The 17,694-nt window shown below is 42.5% G+C and overlaps 2 protein-coding genes and 1 long non-coding RNA gene across 5 annotated transcripts in view; all 3 read left to right on the top strand.

Moving 5' to 3' along the window:
• Window positions 1-8,147, top strand: part of LOC138971366 (adenosine deaminase AGSA-like) — a 30,807-nt gene extending 22,660 nt beyond the window's left edge. For both annotated transcript variants that reach the window (XM_070344094.1, XM_070344093.1), the window contains exons 6-11: window positions 1,826-2,036; window positions 4,189-4,319; window positions 4,538-4,743; window positions 5,793-5,950; window positions 6,937-7,139; window positions 7,983-8,147. In XM_070344094.1, coding sequence (XP_070200195.1) covers window positions 1,826-2,036; window positions 4,189-4,319; window positions 4,538-4,743; window positions 5,793-5,950; window positions 6,937-7,139; window positions 7,983-8,085 — 1,012 coding nt within the window. In that variant the 3' untranslated portion in view covers window positions 8,086-8,147. The remainder of the gene's footprint in view (window positions 1-1,825; window positions 2,037-4,188; window positions 4,320-4,537; window positions 4,744-5,792; window positions 5,951-6,936; window positions 7,140-7,982) is intronic.
• LOC138971386 (uncharacterized) overlaps window positions 1-17,694 on the top strand; it is a 124,775-nt gene that overhangs the window by 19,474 nt on the left and 87,607 nt on the right. The gene's annotated exons all lie outside the window — the stretch shown is intronic.
• Window positions 10,755-17,694, top strand: part of LOC138971372 (vacuolar protein sorting-associated protein 72 homolog) — a 9,262-nt gene continuing 2,322 nt past the window's right edge. For both annotated transcript variants that reach the window (XM_070344101.1, XM_070344102.1), the window contains exons 1-6: window positions 10,755-10,826; window positions 11,379-11,518; window positions 12,888-13,037; window positions 15,295-15,412; window positions 16,656-16,856; window positions 17,242-17,392. In XM_070344101.1, the coding sequence (XP_070200202.1) occupies window positions 11,408-11,518; window positions 12,888-13,037; window positions 15,295-15,412; window positions 16,656-16,856; window positions 17,242-17,392 (731 nt within the window). In that variant the 5' untranslated portion in view covers window positions 10,755-10,826; window positions 11,379-11,407. The remainder of the gene's footprint in view (window positions 10,827-11,378; window positions 11,519-12,887; window positions 13,038-15,294; window positions 15,413-16,655; window positions 16,857-17,241; window positions 17,393-17,694) is intronic.

The following is a 17,694-nucleotide window of genomic DNA, read 5'->3' as shown; positions in this document are numbered from 1 at the left end:
ACCCAAGATTCCTAGCACTATCAGAGAGAGAAATGTCACTAGAACCTACTGTGATGGAGGCTGGAAGGGAAGTGGTCGAACAGGAAGCTCCAGAGAAAAGAAGAAATTCAGTCTTGTCATCATTTAACTTGAGCATATTGTTTGTCATCCATGATTTAATATCTGAAGTGCAGTTTTGGAGAGTGTGCGTCACCGCTTGGATTTCTGTAGGCTTGCATGCTTGTTGGAGTTGTGTGTCGTCTGCAAAGAGGTAGTGATTGACTGCGTGTTGCTTGATGACGGCAGAGAGAGGAGTGGTGTATAGTACAAATAAAACTGGGCCTAGAACTGATCCCTGGGGAACGCCGAAACAGAGAGGAGATGGAGGAGATGAGAGATTATTGACAGACACATACTGACTACGGCCCTGTAGATATGAACTAAACCAGTGAAGAGCGGTAGAGTGAATGCCAAAAACAGATTCGAGACGAGAGAGCAGAACAGAGTGATCGATCGTATCGAACGCAGCTGAGTTATCCAAGAGAAGCAGAACTGATAGGTCATCATTATCCAGAGCAGAAAGAATGTCATTCACAACACGAAGCAAAACAGTCTCGGTGCTGTGGCCAGCCCTATACGCTGACTGAAGAGGGTTGCAGAGGTTGTTGGTTTCAAGGTGGGAGAGAAGCTGACAAAGTTCTGACTATTCAAGTGAAATTGCGTCTCTTAATTAACGTCAAATATATCTTTACGTCATTTCCTTTCTCTCTGGCATCGTTTCAAAATATGTCGCTCTCAGTTGGACAAGAGATATCGAAGCAACTGAAACGCAACTGTTCAACATGATTTATCTTGTAAGATTGTTGTGTGAACGCATTTGATCTGTGAATATTAATCACGTCAGGTGAGTGACTCTGATTGGCTGACCCAGGTCACGAGAATGCTTTGACTGACAGGCATAATCAGATAAGAACGATCCACCTATAATTGCGGCTGTTCCGTCTAATTCGTGGACTCGCTCGAAATTTCGTTTGGTAAAAATAGACGGTAAAAAATTTGTTATTTCTAATATGGTGACTGTTAGCAAATGATAACTGACATGTCTCAAAAATGATATCAGCCGGCTCATGCTGATAATCCTTTTTCTCGACATGTGTGTTATCATTTGCCAACAGTCAGCATATTAATATTTTATCTTGTTCGGTCTTTTTATTCGTAAGTTTAATTTTCATTGACGTCCAGCATAATAGTCTTCGGCAGTTTGCACCGCGATTTTATTGGTTGTATGAAAAGTCTATGTGTTTCTTTTGGGTTAAACATTTTGTTAACTATGTCCGGACTAGATTGCAAAGTCTCAAAGCCTAAAAATTAATTAATTGATTTGCTAATTAGAACTTGACCTCGAATTAAATCGCAACAACAGAATCAAACTACTTTCGTTGAATTAAGGTTTTTTCTTGATCGCAGAAAAGACATAAATATGTTATGTTTGAATATATACATCAAAGATTTGTTTTATGCAAATAAGTTCCCGTGTGTACATTATACCGAGACTGCGCCTTCTCGGACGACGGGTTTCGGTCAGCCTGTACATAGTGTCGATGAAGAATGTTTAATTCATTTCTGATGTTTAGGTCGACACACAGGCGCTTGTATCAAAGCGTCGGTCGATCTACTCATATATCCTCCATGTACTGTTACTACTAGCATTCACTAGTATAAATGGTACAAGAAGGATAAAGGAGTAGATCGACCGGCGCTTTGACACAAGCTGCTGTGCGTCGACAGACTGACTAAATGTTTTGATATCGCTTTACGCGACTTTTTTTTATCATTATTTTAACAGCCTACGTAACAACCTGACGCTGGTGAGCTTGGAGCCTGACGAAGATTACCCGGACATCAACGCCGTATGGGAGAGATTCGAGAAGTACTTTGGCATGATTGGCGATCTCATCTCCTACAGGCCAGTGTTCAAGGACTACATGCGAGAGGCGCTCCGACAGTTCTTGGCAGACGGCGTACAACACCTCGAAATAAGAGGAAGCCTTCCGAAGGTAAATCGGTTTAAGCATCATTTTATTACCTCGAAATAAGAGGATGGAACTATTCCAAAGGTAAATCGAAGTTGGTATCGTTTTTATGCCTCGAAATAAGTGGGTGGAAGTCTTCCAAAGGTAAATCATTTTAAAGGCACAGTAAGCCTCCCGTAAACCATCAGATACTGTCAGGCGTTTACACACAGTACAAACACCCTTTCGTTTAAACACTCACCGCTTGAGAACATCCTAGGTGCCCTACGTAAAAAGCGAGCAATTTTCAAAGAATTTATTTTCGAGGACCCTCTGATCAGCAAATCAGGCGCCTTGTTTTGGCGCTAGAACTAACTTTTAAAATGTATATAATAAATTGACAGCTTGTTACACAAACATTCTTAAATCATAAAAGAATTCTTTTTTCATCAAGACAAGATCAGTACAATTCGAAGTTTTGAAAGTTTGAAAAAAGAAAAGCCCGGTAACGTGTCACGCAAACCGTCTTTCTCGTAGCAGACAAAGGTTCTGCCTAGCGCCCGTTCCTCTGAACAGTCAACTGTCATCGCTCTAGTTCGTGTGAATCGCAGCCGTTTGTTGCGTTTAGATTCAGAGGTACACAATAACGTGCTATTGCAGATGAGCTCACAGCTTTCTTTCTTTCTTTATTTGGTGTTTAACGTCGTTTTCAACCACGAAGGTTATATCGCGACGAAGCTCACAGCTAGTCCCATTGAAATCACAAACTGACGACTACATTGTGAAAAAAGGAAACTGGATCACACGGGATCACACGGGTTCGCGATGGCTCAGGGGTAAGATAAACCACGCAAAAATAAATTATTTGAAAATTGCTCGCTCTTTACGGAGGACACCTAGGATGTTCAAAAGCGGTGAGTGTTTAAATGAAAGGGTGTTTGTACTGTATGTAACAGCCTGACAGTATCTGTGATGGTTTACGGGAGGCTTACTGTGGCTTTAAGCGTCGTTTTAGTATATTAAAATATTGGGATGAAATTCTCGGTAAATTGGCGTTAGTATTGTTTTCATTCCTTGAAATTAGAGGGTGGAAATCTTCCAAAGGTAAATCGGCATAAGGATAGGTTCAGCACCTCGAAATAATGGGGTGGAATTCTTCCAAGGATAAATCGGTGTTGGTATCGATTTCATACTTCGGAATAAGAGGGTGGAATGCTTTCAAAAGTAAATCGTTTGAAGCATTGTTTTAGTAACTCAGAATAATAAGGGGAAGTCTTCTAAAGGTAAATCGGTTTAATCATCGTTTTAGTACCTCGAAATAAGGCGGTGTAAGTCTTCCAAAGGTAAATCGGCGTTGGTATCGTTTTCATACCTCGAAATAAGTGGGTGGAACTCTTCCAAAGGTAAATCAAAGTTTGTATCGTTTTCATACCTCAAAATAAGGGGGTGGAAGTCTTCCAAAGGAAAATCGTTTTTTCTACCTCGGAATTTTACATTAACTTTTACTTTATTTGTGACCCTCCACCACGGAATCAGTCGCATGTCACCTCGCGCGGTTCTGCGCTAGGCTTAATATAAGTCCGGAGAGTGTCTGGTAACAGTGTGAGGGTCACCTTAGTCACAGGCTTATAACTCAAACAGTTTTCGCTCTTTTCTAAAATGGTTTTCACCACTGGATAGAGCATAAAAAACTCTTTAGGAAAATGTAAAAATGTGAAAATCATGCAAAGGTGACATGCGACTCATTCCGTGGTGGAGGGTCACATTTGGTGTTTAACGTCGTTTTCAACCACGAAGGTTATATCGCGACGGGGAAAGGGGGGAGATGGGATAGAGCCACTTGTCAATTGTTTCTTGTTCACAGTACCTCGGAATAAGGGGAAGTCTTCTAAAGGTAAATCGGCATCAGCATTTGTTCAGTACCTCGAAATAAGGGGGTGGAAGTCTTCCAAAGGTAATTTGACATAAGCATCGGTTCAGTACCTCGAACTAAGGGGATGGAAGTGTTTCAAAGGTAAATCGGTGAGCGAATCGGACGTGTGTTAGTGCTCGACTGTCATAGCTTCGCCAATCGTGTGTTTGGTTTCCGTGCTTGACTGAATGGTTAATCACGCTTCATTGTTCGTGTTTGTTGTTGTTAAGAGACATGAGTTATGTCCTGTTGGATAGTTGATCGATTTTTCCATTGATCTTTCAGCTGTATGAACTTAACGGCACAGTTCATCCAAGGGAATGGTCACTGAGACATGCTTACAGACCTGTCTTCAGAGAGTTTGAAGAGAACAACCCAGACTTCATCGGAGCCAAACTTATCGTTACCACTTTCAGGTAAGTTCCCGACAAAACAAACGAATTATATTGAAGTGCACGTGCGTGTGGCATTGTTTGTGTCTCATGCAGTATACACTCGAAAAGTAAGTATAGAGGTGTACAAGAACAACTTGGGCCTAGTAGTGGGAGTACTCAGACCTCCAGTAAAAAGCATACACAATCAAGTTAAAATAATGAGCAAACCCTCACAATTTGAACTCCCGTGTTGTTTCTAGAGGCAAGCCCCCGGCTGCGATCATGAGCTTCATCCAGGAGGCGGTGGAGTTGTACAAGAACAACTCGGATCTGGTCGTGGGGGTGGACCTGGTCGGCCAGGAGGATACCTTCCACCCGCTGATCGACTTCAAGGACGCCCTGCTCTACCCCTCCACACTGGACCCCCCGGTTCACCTGCCCTACTACTTCCATGCCGGAGAAACAGGTAAGTTTTGGAGTGGGTGGGCGGGGGTTGGTGAAGGTGGAGGGGTGGGGGTGGGGGAGAATAGAATCCACCCGCTGATCGACTTCAAGGACGCCCTGCTCTACCCCTCCACACTGGACCCTCCGGTTCACCTGCCCTACTACTTCCATGCCGGAGAAACAGGTAAGTTTTGGATTGGGTGGGCGGGGGTTAGTGAAGGGGGAGGGGTGGGAGGGGGAGAATAGAATCCACCCGCTGATCGACTTCAAGGACGCCCTGCTCTACCCCTCCACCCTGGGGAGAGCTTGGTGCCATAAAAGGAGGTAAGATTTTGGACGGGTTTTATCATGGGGAGAGCTTGGGGCCGGGCCATAAAAGCAGGTCAGATTTGGGACGGGTTTTGTCATGGGGAGAGCTTAGGGCCGGGCCATAAAAGCAGGTCAGATTTGGGACGGGTTTTATCATTGAGAGAGCTTGGGTCCGGTGTCACGAACTAAAACCTCTGCTGAACAATCCTTCTCATTGCGGTCAATGCGCATGCGCCAATCTTGGACTTAAAAAATGCGACCCTTTGACTGAACGAACCATGGGCTAGGGTTAGGGTTAGGGTTATGATTAGGGTTAGGATTAGGGTAAGGGTTAGGGTACGGGTTAGGGTCACGTTAGGGTTAGGTTGTTCACGACCTGATTAATCTCCCCATGTTAGCGCATGCGCATTGACCGCAATGAGAAGGATTGTTCAGGCAGAGTTTTCAGTTCGTGACACCGGGCCATAAAAGCAGGTCAGATTTGGGACGGAGGTTGGAGTGTGATGTGAAAATGGGCGGGGGGGGGGGGGGGGGGGTGGTGTTGGCGTTGAAGAAGGAGATTTTTACGTGCCATACTGCTTCCATGAATTGTCAGAAGATAGTGATATAAACAAACGTTGTGGGGTAGTTATGATGGCAGTTTTTTTTTATTGCTGTAGTGCCTTAGACGAAGTTTTTGTGTGGTTTAAACAAATTTCGGGATCTCCTTCGGCGCTTCCATAACTTATTAAACCATTGTCTCTCACGTGCATGTGTGGTCAGTGTGGCTGGAGACGGACACGGACTTTAACCTGGTAGATGCTGTGCTGCTCAACACCACGCGCATCGGTCACGGTTATGCTCTGCATAATCACCCACTTCTGCTGAAGAAGGTCAAAGAACATGGCATCGCAATAGAGGTCAGCCCAATCTCGAACCAGGTCAGTGCATTTCTGTCTTAAGTTAAAGAAAAGTACATTTCTATGTGGATTAACGTCTGAAGCTAAGAGTTCCTCTTCGCATCCTCAGTATTGGTCTCTTAATTGTGTATCTTGTTCGTCCACTATTAAAGACTAAAAGATCAAGGTTCTAAACATTGTTTCATCTGGCCAATTCAACTTTTCATTAACTTACAAATCTTGGTTTTATTCTTTCTTTTAAAGACTAAAAGATCGAGGTTCTAAACATTGTTTCATTTGGCCAATTCAACGTACCATTAACTTACCAATCTTGGTTTTATTCTTTCTTTCTCTCTCCTTCTTTCTTTTTCTGAAATCTGAGGGCTTACGATTGTTTTGACGTTTGAACTGCGTATTTTTCAAAATGAACAGGACAAGAAAAACGACATCATGCTTCTTTTCCTTAGAAGGTTTGATAGGCTGGTGAGCTTCCGAGATGGGGCTTGGCGTATTTACTCTGCGGGACCTACACACACACACACAAAAATTAAAGTTACATTCTTGTTTCTGCGACTATTGTTGTCTCACCTGTTTTCCAGTGGAAGATATTCACTAAAACACAACTGTCGGGTTTCTTTTGACGAGTACTTTTTATGTGCCCGTATTTCCCTTTTCAGTATTCTTAAGCCGTCTGTACTGGGAGTTCTGTGGGACTCTTGGTTCCAAAACAGACTCTTAGCTAAGATCTTCACCAAGGCTCCCCAAACTGTGCGTCCATGTGTCATATACGCACTAGAAGTAGCAACAGCAGAAGCAGCAGCAGCAGCAGCAACATCATCATCATCACTTCTACCACCACCATCGTCAACGTCAACGTCGTCTTCCTTTTTCCCCCATACAAATTAAAGTTGAGGATTCAGGAACCCTCTATGCTGAGCGTCCGTGGGAAGCACTACTTCAGAAGAACGTACCTGTCGGGGTTCTTCTGACGTGTGTGACTGTTTCTGTGTCTACATGTCCCTCCCCAGGTGCTGAAGCTGGTGGAAGACCTGAGGAACCATCCGGCCTCCAGCCTCATCGCCGATAACCTGCCCGTGGTCATCAGCTCGGACGATCCGGCCGTCTGGGACGCCTTGCCCCTGTCTCATGACTTCTACGTCACCTTCCTGGCACTGACCGGCAAAGACGCTGGTCTGGCCACCTTGAAACAACTGGCCATTAACTCTATCAAGTACGATTTATTATCATACCAGTACTATCAATTACTTCCCTTTGTTTATCACATGACTTCTACGTCACCTTCCTGACACTGACCTGCAAAGACGCTGGTCTGGCCACCTTGAAACAACTGGCCATTAATTCTACCAAATACGATTATCAAGTTATTATTAGCCCTTTATGGTTTCCTCCATATTGTAACCCCTTTTTGGTTTTGTGCTGCTTTTGTTTTTTGCTTTTTCTGTGTATTCGTTGTCCAGAAGAAGTCTCCATAGGCGAAAATTCGACTTTGTCTTTGTCTGTGCTGTCTTTTGTGTTGGTGAGTACCGATTTCTTTCGTTTTTCAAAGTTATCATTATACAAGTATCAATTACTTACCTTTGTTTATCAGATCTATCAAGTAGGTTTTTAGAGAGTTAAATAGCAGTAGAGATTAAACCAGGTTGAGGCTGGGGGTGATTTATTTAAGGGGGAGGGCGGAGAGAATGTTACAATATCATCATCGTAGCTGTCTTCCGGCTTGCCGTTTTCATCATCGTCGTCGTCGCCTTCATCATCATCATCATCATCATCATCATCATCATCATCATCATCATCATCATCATCATCATCATCATCACTTCCACAACCACCATCGTCATCGTCGTCTTCCTTTTTTTCCCTTTCCCTGTATAATGTCATCCATACACGTTGCAACACCCGTTTTCAGACAACCCAGGCTTCAACAAGACTGCTTTCACAAGTAACGAATAATCTTTTGGTGTAAAGGGTGGGGGGGGGGGGGGGTTACACTGTAATACAGAACCTAACACTCATTAAAACAGATTCATATTTCTTCCATCTGTCTATGTTGTAGGTACAGCGCTATGGACAGAAGGGAGAAGGCAGAAGCGATGAGAAAGTGGAAGAGAAAGTGGAGCCAGTTCATCCAAACAGAAGCTGCTAAACTTGATAGATAGAGATCAGTATTTAGCTGGTGTTTACGTGACTGAGAAGTCAAATAAAGCTTCTGGAATGGAAATTTTTTTATTGCATTAATGTGAAATCATAAGTGACCCATGTAACGTTACAAAAAAGGACGGAAGAAATTACACATATATGTGAAAAGGAATACGAGTGAGAGAGAGAGAGAGAGAGAGAGAGAGAGAGAGAGAGAGAGAGAGAGAGAGAGAGAGAGAGAGAGAGAGAGAGAGAGAGAGAGAGAGAGAGAGAGAGAGAGAGAGAGAGAGAGAGAGAGAGACAAACAAACAGACAGACAGTGGCCAGGTAGACAGACTATCAAATTAGACAGAAAGACAAGCAGACAGACATAGAGATAGAGACCAGCACTCTTGCATACAGATGCACAATAACAAACTTGCGCTCAAAGGAAACTTCAGTATGTAAACATTACCCACACACTCGCCCTAAAAAACAAAAAACAAAAATAGCATTGCAAGCCAAAACAACGGCGATAAGAGAGCCTTCACCCAGCTGAATCTGGAGGTGGACGGAACCAAACTCCGGAAGCTACCCGGAGCCATGGATGATGGGAAACAAGCACGAGCACCAATAGTCCTACAACATGAGGAGGAAAAGCTCACTGGAAAACAGGCTGCAGAACACTTCCTTAACACCTTTGAAACCATCAGCACACTGAACGTCCCAGAAGGACAGGAAGAGAGAAGTGGAGAAAGAGTATCAGCAACACATACGAACCCGGTGATGATGTGATAAAGAAAGACTTCGGGATAGAATAACTAGAGGATGGACTCAAACAGCTGAAGAACCAAAAGGCACCTGAACCAAATAGCATCATCAAACGAGCTTCTCCAGCACCTATGTCCAAAAGGTAAGAAAATTCCACTCAAAGTATTCAATGCCAGCTGGGAAAACGTCTTAAATCTAACACATATTGAGGGAAGCCAGAATGATCCCGATCCACAAGAAAGGAAAAGACAAACCCAAGGCAGAGAGCACACAGGCCCATCAGTCTGACCAGCTGTGTAGGAGTTACTGGAGCGCCTCATCAACACAAAGCTCACCAAGGCCGAGCCCGTGCACGAGAAAATTACCAACCGGGTGGGAGTCAGCCGCTGTGTTGGATTGGTTGAAATTGAGAATTTTTGTGATTTCAACAAATCAGACTCAGCGGTTTGTTTTCACCCGTTTGGATTCCACCCACCGTTTCGCTTCGTGCACCTCAGCACTGCTACCTGGACAAGTAGGAGATCCTCACTCCAAACAAGGCTGGATTCCGACGACACAGATCCACCGGGGACCAGGAAAAACATTTTCATTTCATTTTCATTTCATATACTTTATTATCCCATGCAGTGCTGGGAAATTCGAGTCGCTTTCTCTCAGTGGAAAGCTAGCAGCAACACGAGCCGCGCTACCCAGGTGTGTGCGTGTCAGGTGTAATCAGCCACCTGCACTTACGGCAGAATGACCCTGGTATTTTACGTGCCACTGTGGTGACACCGACGGGGTTGGGACATGGATACCATCTCTGGGTCTGTACATAAAGTTGACCCGTGTCCGTCCCGGCCGGGATTCGAACCAGTTACCGTAGGATCACAAGTCCAATGCTCTACCAACTGAGCTACCCGGCCCCCCTAACATACCTTACTCAAGAGATTGTCACTGGATGCGCTTCCAGACAAGAAACTGACCATCACAGTTTGGATAGACCTGGGGAAAGCCTTCGACAAGGTCTGGAAAGAAGGCCTCAGGCTGAACGTCTACTTTTGAAGTCTGGGTCATGGCGCAAAAGTTAGTAGGCAAATTTGTCATGTGTGGCGTCTCAGTGCTTTCTGTCTGTTGTTTGTTGCGCCTGAAAAGGAACAAGAGCAGATCTTAGTAAAAGAAAAGAAAAAATCAGTGCTCCACCAGACTGTATCGACCACAATCATGTTCACAATACCAACAGAAGTCATAACTTTTGTCACATTTCTCGCTCATTACTTTCCAAGAACCTCAAGGTCTACAACACACACAAAAACAACTGAAATGGAGTATAAAAAAAACTTGATATAAAAAACAACAACACGAATTTGCATGGAATGCCCTTGTCAGTGGTTCTTTGTACACATTGTGCAGAATGTGCAAAGATGCCATGTTATTTATTCAATTGCTGCAAACTTCAAGAACAAAATAATTTGTAGACAATACATTATTTACTAAAATAAAGCATAATTTAGATCAAAACAAAAAACTGTATTTCTTTACAAACGGATTGCCAAAGTTTCCGGCCAGCGGAAGAAAACTAAGTGGACGTGACGTTCTAACTGTTCTGATGAGACCATATTGCATTAGTAACCGTCTACGAACAGATTTGTTTGTAGAAGAAGAGGGGGGGGGGGGGGGGGTGTGGCCCGGGAAAAAAACCAAGAATGATAATATTCCATTGTCCACTGCTTTACACATCAAGATCATTGTGACCAACAACGGCAACAAAAAAACAACAACAACAACAAAAACAACACTTCTGCTGCCACACGACCAAGAAAAAGTAACACCGCCGGCCATACTTTTATCCCTCACACTCACGCTAAAGGTGGGGAATAAATATTAAAAATGCGTGTAAAACTAAAACCCGCGAGAGACACGGCATACCAGACAAAGGGAGATAATCGAGCCCATATAACTCTTCAATTCGGGAAACCAAATTTACATAACTTCCTCTGGTTTCAAGCAGCGAGTTCGAAGCTAACAAAAGGTGCGTACATTATTGCAATTCACATGTCATAAGTACTCTACTTTTCTGGAGAATTGACGTATACCGTAGACATATATAAAGGGAGTTTTCGTTTCGAAAGTGGCTCTTTTTGTCACCTCAATCCCATTTCAACTTCCACTGCATGTTTGTGGGAATCTCTCTTTCTCTGAGTCTGACCACAGGCGGAAGGTATCGTTCACTGGAGCACTACTTCCATAGAAAGACTAGTCTTTCTATGGAAGTAGTGGTCCAGTGAACGATACCTTCCGCCTGTGGTCTGACTCTCTGAGTCTCTCTCTCTCTCTTTCTCTCTCCCTCTCGCTCTCTCTCACACTGACACAGACTAACACAAACAAACACACACACACACACACACGCACATCTCTCTCTTTCTCTCGCCCTCTCGGTCTCACACATGTGCAAACACACACACACACACACACACACACACACACACAATATTTACACGTTTTAACAGCAGACCGATTTTCAAAGAAACGATGAACAATTCAATTGCAAAATCAACTATACCCAAGCTTAATTTTCTTTCAGTTGAGCAAAGTTGCACGAAATAAGGCAACATGGCTGCAGAGAGATCAAAACGAAGCAATGCAGGCAGTCGCATGAATCAAATGCTGGAGGCTGAAGATGAAGACGATTTTTACAAAACTACATACGGCGGCTTTGAAGAGGTACATATGATAATGATTATAAGAAAGTCCTTTGTTAAGTCGCTGATGTCAGTGGTTTGGGTAACTTATAATATATATATATTTATACCACCATTAGATGTGTTTGTTTTTCTTATCCAGACAATGTTACTTAATTTGCCTGGTAGTGGATTGTGGTCTCAAGGCATGTGATTGTAATTATTTTTTCTAATTATATGCATTAAACTAGAATTTTTTTAATTTGTTGTTTCACTTTCACCTCAGGCCAGTACGTGATTGTTTTAGTTTTTATTACACATGTATGCAAGTGTCATAATTGGTATACACTGTTCATAAAAGCGATGCAAGAAAATGATGGTAACATTGTCTTGAAGTTGAAATTGAACTGCACATTCAGGCCCAGTGATGTACATTTTAGTCGGTCTCCGGTCTCTGACCGATCCAATTTCCCCAGGACCTATAGCTTTAACCCCAGCAGGACACAGGTCCGATTAACCTACAGAAGAAGTGGTCAAGGGTCTGATCGTTTTTGACAATGAAGCGGACATGCGGACTGTTCAATTTTCAAAAGGAAAGCTTGTTTCGGTTTTGCCAAGCGAAAGTAAACACTGCGTGAGGAAAGCTGGTTTCGGTTTTGCCAAGCGAAAGTATGCACTGCGTGTGACCAGTTTGTTGAGTGAACGAGGCACCATATGGGATCTGATTCTTTGAATTAATTTATCCTCAAGTTGGATCAAGAAGAAAAAAAGAAAACCGAACCCATATGGTGCCTCGAGTGCATTCATTGGCTCAGCAATAAATCGTTGAGAGAGGATTCAGTGCACAGAACTTGGTGTGCACGGCTCGAAGAAACCGATTGTGTGTCAAAACCCAGGACATGATCCTGAAAGCAAAACTTGAGGGACCCGCAGAACGGTCAGATGCCTACCTGAAAAACATTGTCGACAGATGGGCAGTGAAAAAAAACCGACAACTGTTCAAATAACTTTGAAATGTGATTCAATCCTTTGAGTATCTAGTCATGACAGTCGCGGAAGGTGGAAGAATTTAAACTGAAAAATCTTTTTAAATGCGGTTTTACGAGTCGTGTTTTTGTCCTATTGAAATTGCAATCTCAGGACACTGTGTCCTATTGATTTTCAGTCTTCAGGACAATTGTCCTAAAGGCTGCTAGAAAAATGTACATCACTGCAGGCCTATTCTTAATTTGACATGAGAAAACTTGTTTATTTCCATAGACAATTTTGATGGTGGTACACACAACCAGCAGACGTGTGTAAACATTGAAAGTATTAGTATTACATGTATCTAATCTGTTGTATGTTTTCATTCACACATCACTTTAAAAAAACAAACAAACTGTAATTCACTTTCGATCCCATATCTGCAGGAGGCAGAGGACAATGACTTCAAATCGGAAGATTCGGACTCAGAATCTACAGACTCTGACTTCAGCATTGACGAACATGATGAAGTTCGCAGCGACGGTGATGATGATGAACCCAAGAGGAAAAAGCGTGTGGTGACCAAAGCTTACAAGGTAAAGTATCGGCTAGCACACATGATCTTGAATGGAATGAGATTCATTGTCGATGGGCGGATTTCCAGTATTTTAAAAGCTCCGGAAATATTTCTTTGAATCCCGAGATTGCAACAATTTTGCATCATGTATTTTTAGGGTACAATACTGTGATCTCTGCCTAACTGGGTAGTGGTTTCTTAGGCCTAGTTTGTGCATACAAAAACTTCCGTTCCAGAGAGTTAATTGTCATCTTTTTCTAAGATAGTGTAGCTAAATTGTAGCCATTAAAAACTGGTTTGCTTGGAATTTAATATGCTATTCCCAAGAATGTGTGGGCACTCCTTACGTCATTTTTTTGTTTTTGTAAACCAATAAGAGTGTTAACACCTTCTGTTTTTATACAGAATGCCATTTTGGACCTGGATGGGATGAACCTGTCTTTTTCTTGTTCTTGGGACACATTACACAGCTGCACAAATCTGAAATGTCAGTTCTAGTTACGTTACAATGCACCCTCCACCCCCAACCCCTCCCCTTTTGAGATACTAGTTTCTCTCTTTGCGTTCATTTTTAGACTTCCCCCCGCGAGTTAGGGGGAAGAATTTACCCGATGCTCCCCAGCATGTCGTAAGAGGCGACTAACGGATTCTGTTTCTCCTTTTACCCTTGTTAAGTGTTTCTTGTATAGAATATAGTCAATGTTTGTAAAGATTTTAGTCAAGCAGTATGTAAGAAATGTTAAGTCCTTTGCACTGGAAACTTGCATTCTCCCAGTAAGGTCATATATTGTACTACGTTGCAAGCCCCTGGAGCAATTTTTTGATTAGTGCTTTTGTGAACAAGAAACAATTAACAAGTGGCTCTATCCCATCTCCCCCCTTTCCCCGTCGCGATATAACCTTGAACGGTTGAAAACGACGTTAAACACCAAATAAAGAAAGAAAGAAAGACTTCCTCCCTTGTAAGGCCTGCTTTTCTCAGATTTGTGTGGCTGTTAAAGGGGGAGTTCTCCTCCACTGTTGTATTTGGCTGTGACAGAAAGGAATCACTTGCATACAGATACAGATCTTTGTGAAGAAAGAAGTGCTACTTTTGGAATGGTAACAAGTCGCGTAAGGCGAAAATACAATATTTAGTCAAGTAGCTGTCGAACTCACAGAATGAAACTGAACGCAATGCCATTTTTCAGCGAGACCGTATACTCGTAGCATCGTCAGTCCACCGCTCATGGCAAAGGCAGTGAAATTGACAAGAAGAGCGGAGTAGTAGTTGCGCTAAGAAGGATAGCACGCTTTTCTGTACCTCTCTTTGTTTTAACTTTCTGAGCGTGTTTTTAATCCAAACATATATCTATATGTTTTTGGAATCAGGAACCGACAAGGAATAAGATGAAAGTGTTTTTAAATTGATTTGGACAATTTAATTTTGATAATAATTTTTATATATTTAATTTTCAGAGCTTGTTTTTAATCCGAATATAACATATTTATATGTTTTTGGAATCAGCAAATGATGGAGAATAAGATAAACGTAAATTTGGATCGTTTTATAAATTTTTATTTTTTTTTTACAATTTTCCGATTTTTAATGACCAAAGTCATTAATTAATTTTTAAGCCACCAAGCTGAAATGCAATACCGAAGTCCGGGCTTCGTCGAAGATTACTTGACCAAAATTTCAACCAATTTGGTTGAAAAATGAGGGCGTGACAGTGCCGCCTCAACTTTCATGAAAAGCCGGATATGACGTCATCAAAGACATTTATCAAAAAAATGAAAAAAACGTTTGGGGATTTCATACCCAGGAACTCTCATGTCAAATTTCATAAAGATCGGTCCAGTAGTTTAGTCTGAATCGCTCTACACACACACAGACACACAGACACACGCACATACACCACGACCCTCGTTTCGATTCCCCCTCGATGTTAAAATATTTAGTCAAAACTTGACTAAATATAAAAAGGAGTGTTGCTGTGTGCAATGCAGTAACTTGAGTAAGGTCTTTTTAAGTTAGTTACGGAAAAGGGAGCCAAAAGAGGAACAGAGAGAGGAAGATCCCTTGAGTGTATGTGTGTGCGTGAGCGAGCGGGCGTGCTGCGTCTGTTTCAGTGAGTGATTTCTCAGAAAGTCTTGATGTTTTTAGTGCTATTGTGAACTTTTAGTGAATTATATGTATTTTATGTTTTAAACCAACTGAAACTCACACTGCAAGGCCATTTTCCTTGTTTTTGTAAGGACATTAAAATCCAAGAGTCTTGTTTTGTTTTGTGCAGGAGCCCAAGCGAGAAGACGAAGCAGAGAAGAATGTTAAAGTAGAGGAAAAGAAGGAGCGCAAGAAGACCATAAAGCCAGACCCAGACATTCCCGCTGTGCAGATATACATGTCTCCAGGTGACGCAGTAGTTTGTTTTATAGCATAGCTTATTACCTGTCGTGAAAGGACCCAAAGAAGCACTTTTGTCGGGACCGTAAAATAACAAAAAAAACCTTTCCTGACATCTAAACTGCTTCCTATGTCATTACTAATGATCAGTAAAACATATTCCAACTGTATCCACCTTGGTTTTATTTGGGTGCGTCTCCCCGGACACGATTTTTGGCTGACGTAAGTGTAGCCTGTGCGATCGTAACTTTGTCTGTCTGTGCGTGCGTGCGTATGTGCGTGCGTGTGTATGTCTGTGGTAGAAACATTTGAAGACGTCACATTACATTGACGTCACATTATGACGTAAGAGGGTTAGACGTCACGCAAAGGAAGTACTGAAAGTCTCGGTCATTATTATTTTGAGCGGGCCGAGACTAGTTGGCAGTCGTGTCCCTGTAAGTAGGCTACATGCAGACAGACAGATCTAGATCTAGTGTCTCGCTTTCTTGCACAGTTTCACCTATGCTCTTTCTGTGTGTGTGTGTGTGTATGTGTGACGGAGTGATTGAGTTTGTGTTACTGTTTGTCGATTTCTTACGTGAGCCTTGATGGCTTCGCCTCTTGTTAACTTTTTGTATGAGATTGAGAGTTTTAGGCCAAAAAAAAAAATAGGTCTGTTTACGGTAACCCGACCGACCCTAGTTTTTTCGCGCGACCCTAGACTTTTTTTGGGCATTTGGGGAAGAAGAAAAAAATCTTGTTTTTTTGGCAAAATAACGTAAAAATATGGTTTTTTGGGGGAAAAAACCAAAAAACAATCCCGACCTACCGACCCTATTTTTTGGGCCTATGTTACCGTAAACAGACCTTTTTGTTTTGTTGGCCTTAACAAGATTTATTCATTTAATGTACCGACTGTAAAAGAATTAGAGTTTTAACTCAAGGAACATTCTACCTTAGTTGCATACGTGTCATTTTGTGGCAGGAACACTTCTGTTACATTTATACATGCAAACGTCTCTCTTGGGGGGGGGGGGGGGGGGGGGAGGGTGTACATTGCAGATACCACCAAATACTTTTAAGCAGAAAGGAGGACCAGTGAATATGTACTTATGAAGTAACATGCTTTATATTCACACACCCTCTTCTCTCTTTTCTGTATTGGGCTGTGTTACAGTATGCTCACTTAGCATTCTTTGGTTTGAAAAATAAACCTGCATCGAGCACGAAAGACACGTACAGTTTCCATTTCTTCCCTGTTTCTTGCAGAGCGCAAGTCTATGCGTAGATCCACAGCCCTCAAGTCCAAACAAACCCAATCACGACAGAAACGGCGGGAGGAGCAGGCCAAGGTTATTGCTGACATAGCGGACAAGAAGAACGTCAATGTGGAAGACGTTCGCCGACTGACACAAGAGGAGTTACTGGTAGAGGCTAAGCTCACCGAACAGATCAACCTTAAGAGTCTTGGTGAGTACTGTTATTGCTGCTGTTGGAATGTCTTTGAGTTGTCCGTTCTCAGTGAGAGAGAAGAAAAAAAACACCATGCAAATGAAGGGAGGGAAGTGTAGTGAGCAGAATACAAGACTGAAGAAGAATTATGCCAAACCAATCCCATGATATGTAAAAGAAGCTATTTGCAGATAGAAAACACTTGCATATTTTGAATACATTTCCTTCCAAATTGTGTCAAAAATCTCAAAATGCTCTAATTTTCCAGGGGGCTTTCACCCCAGTCGGGGTTCTGCCCCTTGACCCCGCTGGGGTCCAGGCATCCCCTTGCACCCACAGCATTTATTTTCTAAATTCCCAACTTTTGCTCCTAACAATGTGAATTTCCTTTCCTCTTAAACAGAGAACTACCAGAAGTTAGAGCTGGAGAGGAAGCGAACGCGAGTACAGAAGCAGGTGTACCGTGGCCCCATCATCCGCTACCACTCTGTCACCATGCCTGTGCTCAATGAAGACCTCTGTCTCGACCCAGAAATCAGCGTCGATGAAGATGGGTAAGGATTCGTTTAATTACTTGAAAAGATGGTTTCTTTTGTGTTCTGCATTTCCAGAAGCTTGGAAAATGAAGAAGGATTCATTTAAATACTGGAAAAGATGGATTTTTGTTTGTTTTGCATTTGAAGGAGCTTGGCAGGTACATGTACTACATGTGCTTCGCTTGTCTTGTCCATTTGTTTTGGGAGATTTGGAGAGAAGCATGGGGCTGTTATTGCAAATGACATTATTTTTAGAAATACTTGAAGGTATGCTGCAGTTTCCGAAGCCTCAGGCTTTGGTGTCAACTTTGTTTACTATT

The sequence above is a fragment of the Littorina saxatilis genome, linkage group LG7 (assembly GCF_037325665.1).
Source record: "Littorina saxatilis isolate snail1 linkage group LG7, US_GU_Lsax_2.0, whole genome shotgun sequence".
Lineage (NCBI taxonomy): Eukaryota > Metazoa > Mollusca > Gastropoda > Littorinimorpha > Littorinidae > Littorina > Littorina saxatilis.
This window is presented reverse-complemented; position numbering and strand designations above follow the sequence as displayed.